This window comes from Lissotriton vulgaris, chromosome 9 (assembly GCF_964263255.1).
Source record: "Lissotriton vulgaris chromosome 9, aLisVul1.2, whole genome shotgun sequence".
Lineage (NCBI taxonomy): Eukaryota > Metazoa > Chordata > Amphibia > Caudata > Salamandridae > Lissotriton > Lissotriton vulgaris.
The window spans coordinates 784,877,937-784,892,028 of NC_141697.1; the positions used below are offsets into that span (position 1 = coordinate 784,877,937).

Here is a 14,092-nt window from a genome sequence, read left to right on the forward strand (position 1 = left end):
GCCAGGTTTTAATCCAACAGGACATTGGGGCCAACTGTAAGAGATCCGTGATATATCCCAGACCTAACTCCGAGTGCAGGGAAAATACAGGAGTGGATTGAGGTACTGCTAATAATGACCTTAGAAACTTATTCTCCGTGATCTGCAATTTGCCTAGCGGTAAATAGCCCCAAAGTGAGGCACCATACAGTGCTATGGATAAGCATTTGGATTTATAGACTGTTAATAGAGCTTCTATGGGCCTTGATCCCAGACGTTTTGCAAAGCCTAATAATGCAGAGGTTGATCTTGCGACAGCTATACTTTTAGCATTAAGTTGGGGGGCCCAGTTGCCCTTTTCGTCAAAAATGACGCCTAAATATGGGAAAACCTGCACCCTGGATATCTCTGCCCCATTGCAGGTAAAACGTTTTATTTTTTGGGCCTTAGAACGTCTGCCTGCCACCATAACATGGGACTTTTTACTGTTCACCTGTAGGTCTAGCGACCTCACAAAGCCACCAAAGGCATCCAAGAGTCTCTGCAGCCCCAGTCCAGTGCAGGCTAGTAGAACCGCATCATCCGCATAGAGAAGGACTGGGACTGCAGAGTCTCCCACACGCGGAACATCCAGGGTGACCCCCTCTAGATGTTTGTCCAAGGAATTTATATATATGGTAAACAAGAGGGGAGCCAGGATACACCCCTGCCTGACACCTCGCTTGGAGTTAAAATAGCTAGTACAACCCCCCTCCTTGTTAACTCTGATAGTCGCCAGGAGTCCTTGGTGAAGGGTCGCTAGGAAGTTAACCAAGGAGGGATCCAAGCCTAAATTGGATAAAATCAGCCAAAGTTTCACCCGGTTTACCAGGTCGAAGGCCGATGAGAGGTCCATAAAACCCATATAGAGCATACCTTCCTTCGCCTGGGTGTATTTGCTTATAAGCATCTGCAGGTTTAGACACTGATCTAAAGTTCCTCTTTTTGCCCTGAACCCGTATTGGAGGTTTCCCTTTCCTTCAAGTAATCTTCCAGTTTGTGCAGAATGACTCTGCCCAAGATTTTAACGGCAGAGTCAATCAGGGAGATGGGCTTGTAGCAAGAGGGGTCACTCCTCAGACCTTTTTTAAACACGGATTATAATCGATGTTGCCCAGGATAGGGAGAATCCGCTGAAACTTGAAGAGTTGAAGACGTTTGTAAGTATCTTTGCCCAGAATTTTGGAAGAGTCCTATAAAGATCTGCTTGGACTCCATCTGGGCCTGGAGCCTTATTTTTAGACGTCTCCTCTATCGCCCTTTGAACCTCGGCCATCTCAAAGTGTAACGGAGGGGCTGAAAGTGATGAAGTATTACCCGTAGCTACGACGGGTGAACACTCCTCGATATCATAGATCTTACTGAAGTGTGATACCCATAGATCGTCAGGGATCACACAGTCCAAAACCGAGTTATCGACCCCGGAGAAAAAAGGGTGATTAATTGTGGCCCAAAATTTACTGCTATCCTTTAGGATATCTGAAGAAATAAGATTATTCCAGGCCTCGTTTTTAATGGTCTTTTTCCTACAGGACATAGCCAGTTTATAGGTCTTTCTCATCCTGGCAATGAGTTCACTATTCCGTGGTTTCAGTTTTAGGGCTTGTAAAATGTCCTTGTGTGCTTTAGAGCATTTGGCATCAAGCCACCTAGGATGGTTAGACTCTTTCTGCCTAGATTTGGTTTTTAAATCCTGATTGATTCTAGTGCAGATGGCGACATAGGTGCCAATGATATCGTTGCCAGTGGCTGTGCTATCTAGGCAGACTACGAAGTCCACCTCTGCCTTAAGAAGAAGATCCGACATAAAAGTGTCTAGAACTACCTTAGTCCAGTTAAGCCTCCTGGCCTGATCCTTTGGAATCAGAGTGTTGGTGATTGTCGTACTCAGCTCCCGTCTAATTGTTACATCCCCCAAGTCCAGAGCCAGAACAAGAGGATTGTGATCACTGAAAACAGAGACTACTACTTCATATGAGGTGGCCTTGGTTACCAATCCTACCGAAACAAAAATAAAATCTATTACCGTGTCTGAGTCTCTTCCTTTGAATGTCGGGGCCCTATCCTCCCCCCTAAAACCGTCTACTTCAAACAAATTCATACTAGCCAATAAGTCCGCAAGAGCTTCCCCCTGTGGGCTATGTTCAAAGTGTGTGGTAATGGATCCAGTGGGGCCTAATTGCTGTTCTGCCAGGCAATCCCAGCTACACGGATGAATGTTAAAATCTCCCATCAATATGATTTCTAATAAAGTTTTATGTAAGGATTTATAGTCCTCTAAAAAACCCACCAGGGAATTAAGGTGTAGGTTACACAGGTCCTTCTCCATAGCATTACAGAAATTAATCAGAAGGGTAGTTGAGTGATTGGGGCCTGCCCATTCCAGGATTAGTATATTATCTGAGGACAGCTCCAGCTGTTTAAAAGAGCCACCTAGCTCTAGTGAAATAAACATAAGCAATCCTCCTTTGGGTCTCCCCCTAGCCCCGGAACTGCCTTCACAACAAAACTGGAATACCCATCTAGACAAAAGCTATTTTCTGTGTCCCAGGTCTCTTGTAATGCAATGATGTCATGTTGCTTCACAAACATTTTCCATCTCTCATCAGCGCATTTATTCTTTAATCCTGCTATATTCCAACTAAGGAATTTACGGGAAGAGGAATGGACTACCGCCTTATTACAACCTAAAAGGGCTGATTCTGTCTTGTTTAGTCAATCATTAACTTCCATATTTGAGAGAGGTGTGAACCTATTTGACAAAATTAGATCTGTGGGCCTTTGAGTAGGATGAGTACCCATCGTGCATTGGGAGAGTGAGCTCCGTCTCTCCTTCCTCAATGATGTCTGCTGAGCTTAGTATTTGTTGTTGTTGATGACAGCCATTTCAGAGTGACGGCATCTAGTTGTTTGAACGTCTAATCTAGAGAAGTCTCTGTATGTATGGAATACCGGGGGATAAAAATAAACCAAGGGAAGCGGCCTAATACCAGAGCCCACAATTTCAGATCCGCCCCAAAGCAATCTGTCAGCCACATTTGGTCTGTTAAAATTTACAACCACACAATCACCGGGTATACTTTTACTTCTCCTCCCTACCCACGCAACTCGTCTAGCAAAAATAATATGCGAGGTGATGTCAGCTCCTCCACTGCTAAGTTGGGAACACCACAATTGAGCCTTCCTCAAGAGATCAGACTCGGTTTCCACTGCACCAATATTTATAGGAGGAACCCCAGTTAGAACTGCTACTAAAGGCGCAGCATCAGGTGGAAGATTTAATGTAAGGCCCCTGTGGAAGGTAGACTTTGCATGGCCTAAAACGGGTTTAGATTGTGCTAACCCAGCTCCTTTCTTTGATGTGAGTTCTGCAGAGCTGGTCAGCCGCCCACTGAAATTAACCTCACTCCTGGGTCTCAGCTTCTCTTGGTTTGGAGTCTTACTTACGAAATTTTCACAGGGTGGAGTTTCAGATGCTACAAAGTGAGCGATCTGTGATTTGGTGTTCTCCCGTACCTCCCGTGACACTATTGGCCTAGGATGTTGTGCCCTATATTCCTTTATAAAACGATCAATGTGCTCGCATTTATTTAATAGACTAGCCACACAAGAGTTTAGAGTGTCCACAATGTCTTTGGCAATGTTCACGAGGGCCGACTCTAGCCGAGATTCAAACAGCCCTTCCACCAGAGCTGCCAGCTGAGCCGGGAGCCTTGAGTCAATTGAAGCATTTTCGGAGGCCAAACTAGGTTTATTTTGTTTGCGGGTTTTTTTAGAGTGCCTTTGTTTCCCCTTCGGACCCTTAAGTCCTAAAAAGTCTTGACCCTGAATAAGCTCCTCAGTATCCTGGATGGGAGCCTCAGTCCGATCTTGGTCGATTTGAGGGGCCTGGGGTGTATTCACAATCACTACAGTGGGCTCAAGTGGAATAGAGGGAACAAAATCCAATTTTCGTGCAGGACCAGAGACATCATGAGTGGTAAGGGCGACATCCAGGCCCAGTTATTTCTTAGCATTGGCAATTTCTGCACTAAGACCCCCTACTGCCGATGTTAGGTAAGAAATTATAGACTCAGACTTCCGAGGGACTTTAGCTTTCTTACCTTCGCCTTCAACGTTATTGAGCTTGCGTTTTCCCATTTCTACGGCCAAAGGGGGTGGCCCGGCCCGGCCTCTGCTGGACCCTGATGGCCACAGATGGTCCCGCCCTTGTCCCGGGCTTCTCCCGGCGCCGCCCGCGCACGTCTGCGGGGCAGAGAGAGCTCCTGTTCTTTATGCGCCTCCGGGCGCGCTGTCAGGCGGAAGTGGGCGTTGCGGGCAAAGGAACCTGGGAGCTGTAGTCTCCCCCCTCTGCGGCCGCGCGGTGGTGCTTGCTGCGGCGTCAGGGGAGACCAACAGCGTCAGGGCCCCAGGAGCGTCTGATGTGGCAAGCGATTGCAGCCTCCGGTCCACAGGTAGGTTTACCCCAGTGCAGCGTTTGTGGCCCCCGCTCCTCAGTGGGAGCTCCTGTTCTTTATGCGCCTCCGGGCGCGCTGTCAGGCGGAAGTGGGCGGTGCGGGCAAAGGAGCCTGGGAGCTGTAGTCTCCCACCTCTGCGGCCGCGTGGTGGTGCTTGCTGCGGCGGCAGGGGAGACCAACAGCGTCACGGCCCCAGGAGCGTCTGATGTGGAAGCGATTGCAGCCTCCGGTCCACAGGTAGGTTTACCCCCGTGCAGTGTTTCTGGCCCCCCAAATTGAATTGGTCCGATCAGGTTCTGTTCACTGGAAAGCATATTCAGTCTCCAAAATCTGATTATTATATTGAAATCTATACCAGTGTGTGAATTCCTCCACCTTACTACCGCTGGTTCTTTCCTAGAGTTGGTGCTTTGTGGGAGATATGTTTGGTTTACAACGTTATATGCAACAAGTAGTCACTCTTGTCATGTGGATGGCCCATAATCTAAAAAAGAAAATATGTGCTAAAATTGTGGAAAAAACAGTTTACCAAGAATTACCAGGAGATCACAATTCAAGCCGTGAATGTTTAGCAACGTTATTGGGTGAAGTGGATATTTAAAAATCAATTATATTGGTTGTAATCCATAATAATGTAGGAAGTATCTCTGTCTGTGCTCGAACATGTCATGCGTTTGAATTGAGAAGTCGAAGCCTTGCTAGAATTCTTTCCATTGATCGCTAAGTTTTGTTCTGTGTTTGTGTATTTAGGCTTATAAGAATGGGATCATCAAACTTGAAAAGAAAGAATGCGACCCTATGCATGTGGACCACTCAGTTCTTCTTGTTGGCTATGGAGGTTAGTCTTTGAAACCCGTAGCAGAAATTAATGAGTTACCCTGCAGTTCTATACCTAAACCTTTTTTTGGGGGTGGGCAGGCATGCACTATGGCAGACTTGCTTTTTTTTTTTAGAGGGTTAGTGTAAGCCTTGCTCTCTAAAAGTGAATGGAGAATACTTAACACCTGTGCTTCATATGTAAAAATAACAAAAAATAGGACCAGAGGCCAAAGCTTTTCTTATGAGCCCACCATCGAATGCCAGGGTTATTCAATACCAAAACCCTCTATGCTTGATTGCACTTCATGCCTCTGTCCCACTATTTCATTCTTATAGATTCTTTTCACCACTGATTTTCTCTTGCTCATGGTTATTCCTAAATTGCTCTCTCTGTTTCTTTTTCTACCTTCGTCTCTCTTGACAGAGATCATATTCTGACGATGAAAAGTAAGTCTCTGTAACCAAAACGGAATGTAGGTACCCATCACCTGCAACCAGCGGCACAAATGAAGCATTGGTAATGGGGTAGAGTACCAAATGAAAGCTTTTTTAGGAAACGCTCAAATGGCAGAGCTGGGGGATTCGTGGCACTGAATATGATGGGGCATTTCTGATCTTTGCGCATTTATATGAGTAAATGTGCAATTCCATACTTTCAGAAAAAGAGCACGGTATAAAGTAAGGGAGAAACTTTCGCACAAAATAGCTGTAGGTACTTTGTTTAATAATTGAAGGAGAGATGGGGACTTTGAGAAGGTTAGTGACTTTTGGGGAGGGTTTGCAGTCCATAATTTAAATGTAACAAACGCATTTATGATTTGTTTCCTCCTTAGTTTTAAAAATAAAGAAAAAACAGCAACGGTACTGGATCCTACAGAACAGCTGGGGGAATACATTTGGAGAAGAGGTAAGAGCCACAAATGTAGTCCATTTAAGCACTTTCCTTTCGAAAATGGGGAATCTGGTGTGATTAAGCTTTGCACACGCAAATTGACAGCAGGAGTTGTAGTCTGCGACAGACCACTCACATATCATGAAAATCCTCACACAATTACTTAACTCTCTGCAGGTTACTGGCAAAGCTCCTGGATGTGTTAGAGATGTATGACTGTTTAGGAATTTGTCACCTACTAAGAGCCGGATCCAGCTAAAAGCAATTTACCTGTCACACAAACTCAATTTTTGGCATCTCTGAATGAATCTCTTCTAGAGATCTCTCAGCCCACTCTTATTAGCAACTCAGCTAATGTGGACAAGCCCCTCTGCTATGCAGATTCACTTCCACATGAGATGTGATAATGTGGATGGTCCAGTTGATGGTTTTAGGAGAGCAAGTAGAGCCCTCCCAGTTGTAGGGCCTCTTCATCATTCTTAAAGTTATAGCCCCATCAATTTCGCTCCTCAGTCAATCATGAACTAATAGAACCCACAACAATACCCCTCTTCATCATGCCCAACCTGAAGCTCTCAACAAATTAGTGGCTGCTCTTTGGTGGTTGATATCCCAACCTTTGCAACACTAAACTCCAACATATCTGACCCACCCCTTCCCTTTAGAGAACTGTTGAAGACTGGTATCATCTACCTGTCCTCACCCCTTTCAAACACCTCCCGGCTGTAACTCTACCACCACAGAGGCCCTTCAAGCAGTTGAGTCTACTGTTTGCCCTCCTCTCCTACCTCCGTTTACTTAACCCTTCCGACCTAGATCATCAAATAAGGCTTTTATATGCCCCCTGCATGCTGATTAAACAGACGTGAATTTACCAAGAAATGTTCACCTCTTACAGTTGAAGCACCACTGCTCGAGCTCACTCATCCTCAGTACCTGGGCGTACCAACCTGTCTAAATTACTTACCGGTAATTACATTACTCTGAGTTCATTTCCCTCTCTTGCAGCCATTACATGTGAGGCCTCCGCAGACACCAATCCCATGTAGTTTCATTGAATAAAATGTCCTCCAGCGCCACACTTCCTGTCAGTAAAAAAGCTCCAAACAACGACCATTGTTCGTTGTAAGGTAGTGAGGGTGTAAGGTTCCATGGCTGCAAGAGAGGGAATTGGACTCCAAGAAATGCAATTACCAGTAAGTACATTTACATTTACATTTACAATTCGCAGCCCAGCAAATTTCCCCGATGGATTCTCCTTGCAGCTCCACCACAGTAGAAGCCACACTCCAGGTAGACCTACCCTGAACCGAAAAAGGTGGAATCTGACCCTGAACCTCATAAGCTTTAGAGACCAACAACCTGACCCATCTGCTCAATGTAGCAGTTGCAGATTTCTCCCACTTCCTAGCAGAGCCAAACAATGACTCCACTTTCCGAAAGGGCTGATACTTCGGCAAATTGATCCGGATTGCCTATCTGACATAGAAGCAATGCAACCTCTCCTCTTCCATGGGGCCTGGGGATGGTAAAAAGTCCGGAAGAACCACTTCCTGCTGCAAATGAAAAGAAATGTCAACCTTAGGAGTAAAAGCCGGCACCAGCATAACCCTGTCAGGAAACATCCTTCAAAAAGGAAACTTAAAGGACAAAGCCCCCAACTCCCCTAACCTCCTGGCCAATGTAATAGCAACCAAAAAGAGGGTTTTAAACGCGAGGAATTGTAAATCAATCTCCTCCAGTGGCTCAAACAGTGCAGACATCAAGAACTTCAACACCACGACAAGTCCCAAAAAGAGACAGACTTAATCGACATTGGACAGTCCCTTCAAAAGACGCGCTACTAAGCTGTCCTCATCAGACCGGACAGTGATAGTTCTATAAAACATTTTGGAAGGACTGATTCATCTCTATTAGCCCATTCCATTACCTTGAGTGTTTTGAAGGGCTTATATTAAGGTCACAATATTGAATTATTGTTTCTGAGCACCCTAAAATCAAGCTGGGTTGCCATCTTTTCTCCCTCTATAAGAAATCCAATGAAGGCCTTTTTTCATGCGACTCAAGGTTGCCCCTACCCCATGTCCTGATGAAGACCCTTTGAGATGATTTCAAACTCACACTAATATTTGGGTCGAAACATCGACAATAATCCTTGCCTGCACCAAAGCAATAATCCCCTTTGGACTTCTAAGAAACTTCTTGAACTCCTCCTGGAGGAGAATTCTTTCATTTTAATTTGGGTACTCCACTAGCAGGCTGCTGTAGCACTGCGTCACATGTTTTATCTCATTTTACTTGTAGAGTCACTTTATCCCTCATATGTGCACTCCACATGGGCACTTGTGTCCTTAATCCCACTTTTTGGAGCAACCTTTAATCCATTGTGCATAAATAACTTCATGTGTGCATAAATAACACTACTGAATAGAGAAGAGGAATTTCTCTTCCACCAGCCTCACCATATTCAGTTAGTTAATCTCTTAACATGCTTCCTCCCTTTGCCATACATATGCCCCGTGTGGTGACCTTAAAGGCCTCCCACACAGTTGTTATGCGGGGGACCGACTTCATAGTCCTTTGGCAAAATCTCTAATTTCTTGTCCCACCTCATCCCTAAAGGGAGCATCCAATAGTGTTGTTGGCTGGAGGCGCCTGGCTGCCCTCGGTCTATCGTATATAGGCGGGACCAGCATTATGCGCACCCGGGAATGGTCTGAAAAAGTGCGTGCTAAATGTTGGGCTTGTGTCACTCTGGGACCCATCCCCATTGAGACCAACCAGAAATCCAGCCAAGCCCACGATGTGTATACTGCAGAATAGTGTGTCCCTTCCTTTAAGTTCGGGTGTACGTGCCGCCATGCATCACACAAATTATGTTCTTGAACTATGTTGTGTAGCTGCAGCTGAGTAGCAGTGTAGTGATGTGGATGGCTGCGGGTTAGATGCTGCATTTGTGTCCCTCCAGATAGCATAAGTGGAACATATATCCTGTATTTTGCCCCATAGGACATTAACGAACGAGGGGTCATCCACATTTGGGTTGTAACAGCAGACGAGCATAACTGAGTATGAAGCTAACCTTCCCGCCCCTGCTGCATCATATGGCGTGCCTTTTCTAATAAGTATTGCTGTACCCCTAGTATACACGGAGTAGTTAGATAGGCTTTTGTGTTGCGCCCAACGAGAAGTGAACCGTGTCCCAGCTCCCTTCCCAAAGTGTGTCTTTTGAAGCATAGTGACCTGGATAGGCGATCATGCCTCTCCAGATAAGCCAGCTTCTGCCTTTGTTTGCGGGTTTCCCAGCCCTCTTAGGTTACATGTTAGGAAGTTAAAGCCCGTTAGTCTTTGCAAGTTTGCCATAGGTATGTTTGTGTATCCCTATTGCCAGGCACCAAAAGTTGCCTTACAGGTTATGTCTGCCTCTGTCATGTGTATTTCCATCCGGGATCTTTTACCATGCGAGGTCAAAGATGCACCTTCCCTTCCCTGACCCCCCCCCCCCCCCCCCCCCCCCCCCAAACAGGTCGGTTAACAGGTCCCCCCCCATTCAACATTACCTCTGAACTGCAGAATGAAGCATGCATCTCCCATCCCACCCCCACCCACAACGACCTCCCTAACTTGTCAAAGTAGAGAATTCCACCCTCCCCCAGAACATTTCTTTACAATGTTCTCATATTAAAGTCTATTGTGAGCCCTCAAATCTCTCAAGGAACAAAGTGAAATATATGTGAATTATAAAGTGTATACTAACCATATAACTGATATCCTGGACCAGGTAATCCCTATAAAGGAAATAAAAAACAGGAGCATAATCTCGGCTCCTTGGTATAACGAGGAGCTGAAACAGCTCCGCATGCTCCGCAAGAAGGCGGAAAGGAAATGGAGAAAGGGCTACGGTGAGGAAGAGAAAAAAGACCTAAGATTGATACAACTGCAATATAAAGAGTGTATCCTCAAGGCTAAGGCAGATTTTTATGCCAGTTCGATCATACAAGCGCCAATCAAGACTAAAGCACTTTTTAAAATTATCAAGGATCTTTCCTCCCGTACATGTATGGAAAATAAAGTGGCAGCATCCCAAAAATTATGTGATGAAATTGCTCTACATTTTCAGGATAATCGTGGATACTCTATACGTTAATAATAATGCTGAACAACTTAATCCTGAACAACGGTTAGAGGAAGTTCAACAACAGCCTGTATTCTTGGACAATTTTCTTTCCCCCATAAAATGTGGAAGTCATTTGGGCGAAATACCTTTCCATGGCTGAGGCAGATATGCAACCAGTCCCTGGAAGAAGGAATGGCCCCGGAATGCTGGAAACTGGCGGTGGTGACTGCTCTGATTAAAAAGCCTTCTTTGGACCCGTCAACACCGGCAAACTTTAGGCCCATCTCTCTCCTACCTTATCCGTCGAAAATGTTTGAAAAAGCAGTCAGTAGGTCCCTGTCGTGCTTTTTGGAGGAGAATCACCTACTTGATAAAGATCATTTTGGTTTTCGCCCAGGGCACGGGACCGAGACGGCTCTGGCCACCATGCTGGATAATGTGCGCATGCAAGCCGACAACGGGAATGCCACTGTCTTAGTGCTTCTCGATATGTCAGCCGCATTCGACACGGTGAACCATCCCATCTTAGTGGAAAGACTGAAGAAGATAGGAGTGAAAGGCCGGGCATTGCAATGGCTCCAATCTTATCTAGCAGGACAACAGCAGGTGGTAACCTTAGCACCGTACTCCTCTAGTAAATCTCTAGTCAACCATGGGGTGCCGCAGGGATCTGCGATTAGCCTATCCTATTTAATGTCTATCTGCAATCCCTGCTCCCCATTATAAAGTCATCTGGAGTCTGCCTAGTCAATTACGCCGATGGCACGCAACTGCCATTCTCTTTAGACGGTGACCATGCATTATCTCTGGACATGTTCCAGCAATGCATGCGGCGGACGACTGACTGGCTTAGAAGAAATTCGTTGCAATTTAATAGTGGAAAGACTGAGGTGGTTTACTGCTCCTCTGGTAGGATTCCTAGACAATTTCCATCTGAGTTTAGACTTACACCAGAGGGGGAACCTCTAACCCCGGCCGGGAAGGTACGTAATCTGGGCGTGATGATTGATGACGACCTCCAGATGGAATCACAGGCAAATAAGACTGCCAGTGTATGCTTTGCCTTAATACGCATGTTACATAAAATACTCCCTTTATTACCTTAAGAGTCACGCTCACTGGTGGTAAGAAGCACAGTGGGAAGCAGGCTGGACTATTGCAATTCCCTGTATTTGGGGGCCCCTCTGTACATCTTCCAGGGGTTGTAAAGAATCCAGTCTGCAGCAGCTAAATATGTCCCTTGGTAGGCAACGGAGTTCTTCCACAACTCTGGCTCTGAGAGAGCTACACTGGTTGCCTATAAGGGAAAGGGTCCACTTTAAATCCCTTTGTCTGGTTTTTAGAGCAGTGCACGAGCTAGGCCCTGTCCCTCTGCAGGAAAGGCTATGATGGTACCGTCCCATAAGGCAGCTTCGCCCTTCTTGTGCCGGCCTATTGACAATCCCCAGATTCAAACGGTCTAGGTTAGGAGGAAGGGCTTTCAGCATGGTTGGTGCCTGTTTGTGGAACGAACTCCCCCTGAGCCTTAGACAATTCAACTCCCTGCTAGAGTTTCGCAGGAACCTAAAAACCTGGCTCTATCCCAAGGCCTAACTCCCTGTTCTTCTTTTTTCTCTCTGCTGTGACCTGCTTCCACTCTGGTCATATCATACTAGTCTGAAGCGTCAGGATACCCATAGGGTGACAGTATGCGCTATATAAGCTCTAAAATCAATCAATCAATCAAAGGAAAGAGATAAAGAAGAAACCAAAAAGAAAGAAAACTCTGAACAATGCAGTAGGTTTCTACTTCCGGGTTAACAGCCTCCAGGGGGCATCACAGCCAACCTTCCTCCAAACCATTGGAGGGGGGGGGGGGGTGCCTGAGTTTTGCCTCTGTTCAGACCAATTGCAACTTAAATGCCAGTTTGTGGGCCGCTGTGAGGGAGGAACCCATGAAGTAGTCCAGTGCATAGGTGGATGGTGCTGGTATGGTACCCTAAACATGCTCTCTTTGCACAGCCCCCACGTCAGGGGGAGACCTATCCAGGGACCTTTTCCCCCACTTCGTGCATCAACCACTTTTTCCTCTTTGATTTCAGGGTCCGGTCCAACATCTCAGGGAGATATGGTGCCTAGCCCTGCTCCCTCATCGGTGATCTGGAACGCCTCAGAGATCGCGCTTCTTCCATCTTCTGTGCTCCTTGATTAATTCGCTTCCAGAACTCCTCTGCCTGCTTTGGGTTAGTGCAGAAGTATTGCTTTCCCTGATGCGTGATCCACCGGCGCGCAGGGTATAGCATGGCATAGTCAATTTGTGTTGCCTCAGCTTCTTTTTCACGGGCAAGGACTTTTTCCTGGCCTCTTGCACCGCCATTGTGAAGTTAAGATACAGGGCAATACTATTCCCTTCAAAATTCAGTTGTTCCGTATCCCTTGACAACCTAAGAGCCAAGTCCCGGTACTGATAGTTCAAGATGCAAGCCACTATTGGTCTCAGGGGGGCGGAGAGGGGGGAGGGGGGGGGGGTAGGGGGATTGAGGCTACAGCGGTATCTCGGCCCCAGAGTGCGGTGTACCCTTTCCACTATGAACTGTGTGCAGAAGGCCGCTGCCCCGAACAGGGATGTTAACATGCGCTCCACATAATCCTCCATCTTCCCGATGGTAGTGCTTTCTGGTACTCCCATTATGCGCACGTTATTACGTCATAAGCACGCCTCCAAGTCCTCGCTCTTTGCCACTATGACTTGAGTAGGTGGTCCAACAGCTTCAATTTTTCCTTTCTCTCTTCTGCTGTGCCCTCCAAGTCCCATATTCGTTGTTCCGCCTTTTGAATCCTGTTGTCATGCTTCTGAAACCTTTGCGCTAGTATATCAACTTGTGTACACACTGAGTCCATCTTGGTTTTAATAGATGCCAGACTCTGTTTTATCGTTAATAAAAGAAACTTCACCTCTTCGCCTGCAGTACTCGTGGTGTCAGAGGCATTCTCTGACATTTCACCTTCTTTATCTCTAGATTGTGATCGTGCCGTTTTTAGGGCCTCAAACGGATGCTTGGACTGCCTGCCATCCGTTCTCCCGACCCACTCTCCTGCCGGGGTGATAATCCCTCTTTGCTTAGGGCCCCTGTGAGAAGTTGGCCTGGTATATAATGCTCACTAATTCTTAGTGATCACTTTGTACCATGCCAAGCAACCCTTATGATGATTGGTTGTAATTCAACCTTGTAGACCAGTTATCCTAGTGGTAACGTGGACAAAGCAGTCTTAGGCTAAACTCTGAAAGGCATGTGAAGCCAGCTGTAATACCATACACAACCCCCTTGAATACCAAATGAAAGGGACACCACACAGATATATATTGAAAATATATATTGATTTATTAACTATAAAATCCCCTAGACTCTTTATGAGCACAGAAGCACAAGCGTTAAACCACAAGACAGTTTAAAATACACAAAAGTTGCACAATATGGATGAGCCCTAGGGGCCACCTAAACCATATACTAAGAAAGTGGTATAAGAGATACCAATCGGAATGGGAACAGGCCTAGGGCCTTGGGAATCGCTGGAGCTATTCGAGACTATCAATGATTAAGTCGGGAAAGGCCCGCGGGACTCGGGTGCAATGTTCAAAGTGCACGCACTTTCCAATGTAAAGTCTATGGTGCGTAAAAAGTACAAAGTTAAAGAGTTAGGAACCTTCTGAGTGACCTAGAACGCTGAAACTTAAGACACAGGCCCTTGAGATGTGTACCAGTGTAGGAACACTGGCGGAGCTGAGTTACCTCACCCACAGGAAGCGGG

At 46.2% G+C, this 14,092-nt stretch overlaps 1 protein-coding gene across 1 annotated transcript in view; it reads left to right on the forward strand.

Annotated features, from left to right (window-relative positions):
- The window catches only part of CTSW (cathepsin W), a 536,072-nt gene that overhangs the window by 505,338 nt on the left and 16,642 nt on the right, over positions 1-14,092 (forward strand). Inside the window, exons 9-10 of the mRNA XM_086938511.1 lie at positions 5,226-5,313; positions 6,128-6,201. Coding sequence (XP_086794637.1) covers positions 5,226-5,313; positions 6,128-6,201 — 162 coding nt within the window. The remainder of the gene's footprint in view (positions 1-5,225; positions 5,314-6,127; positions 6,202-14,092) is intronic.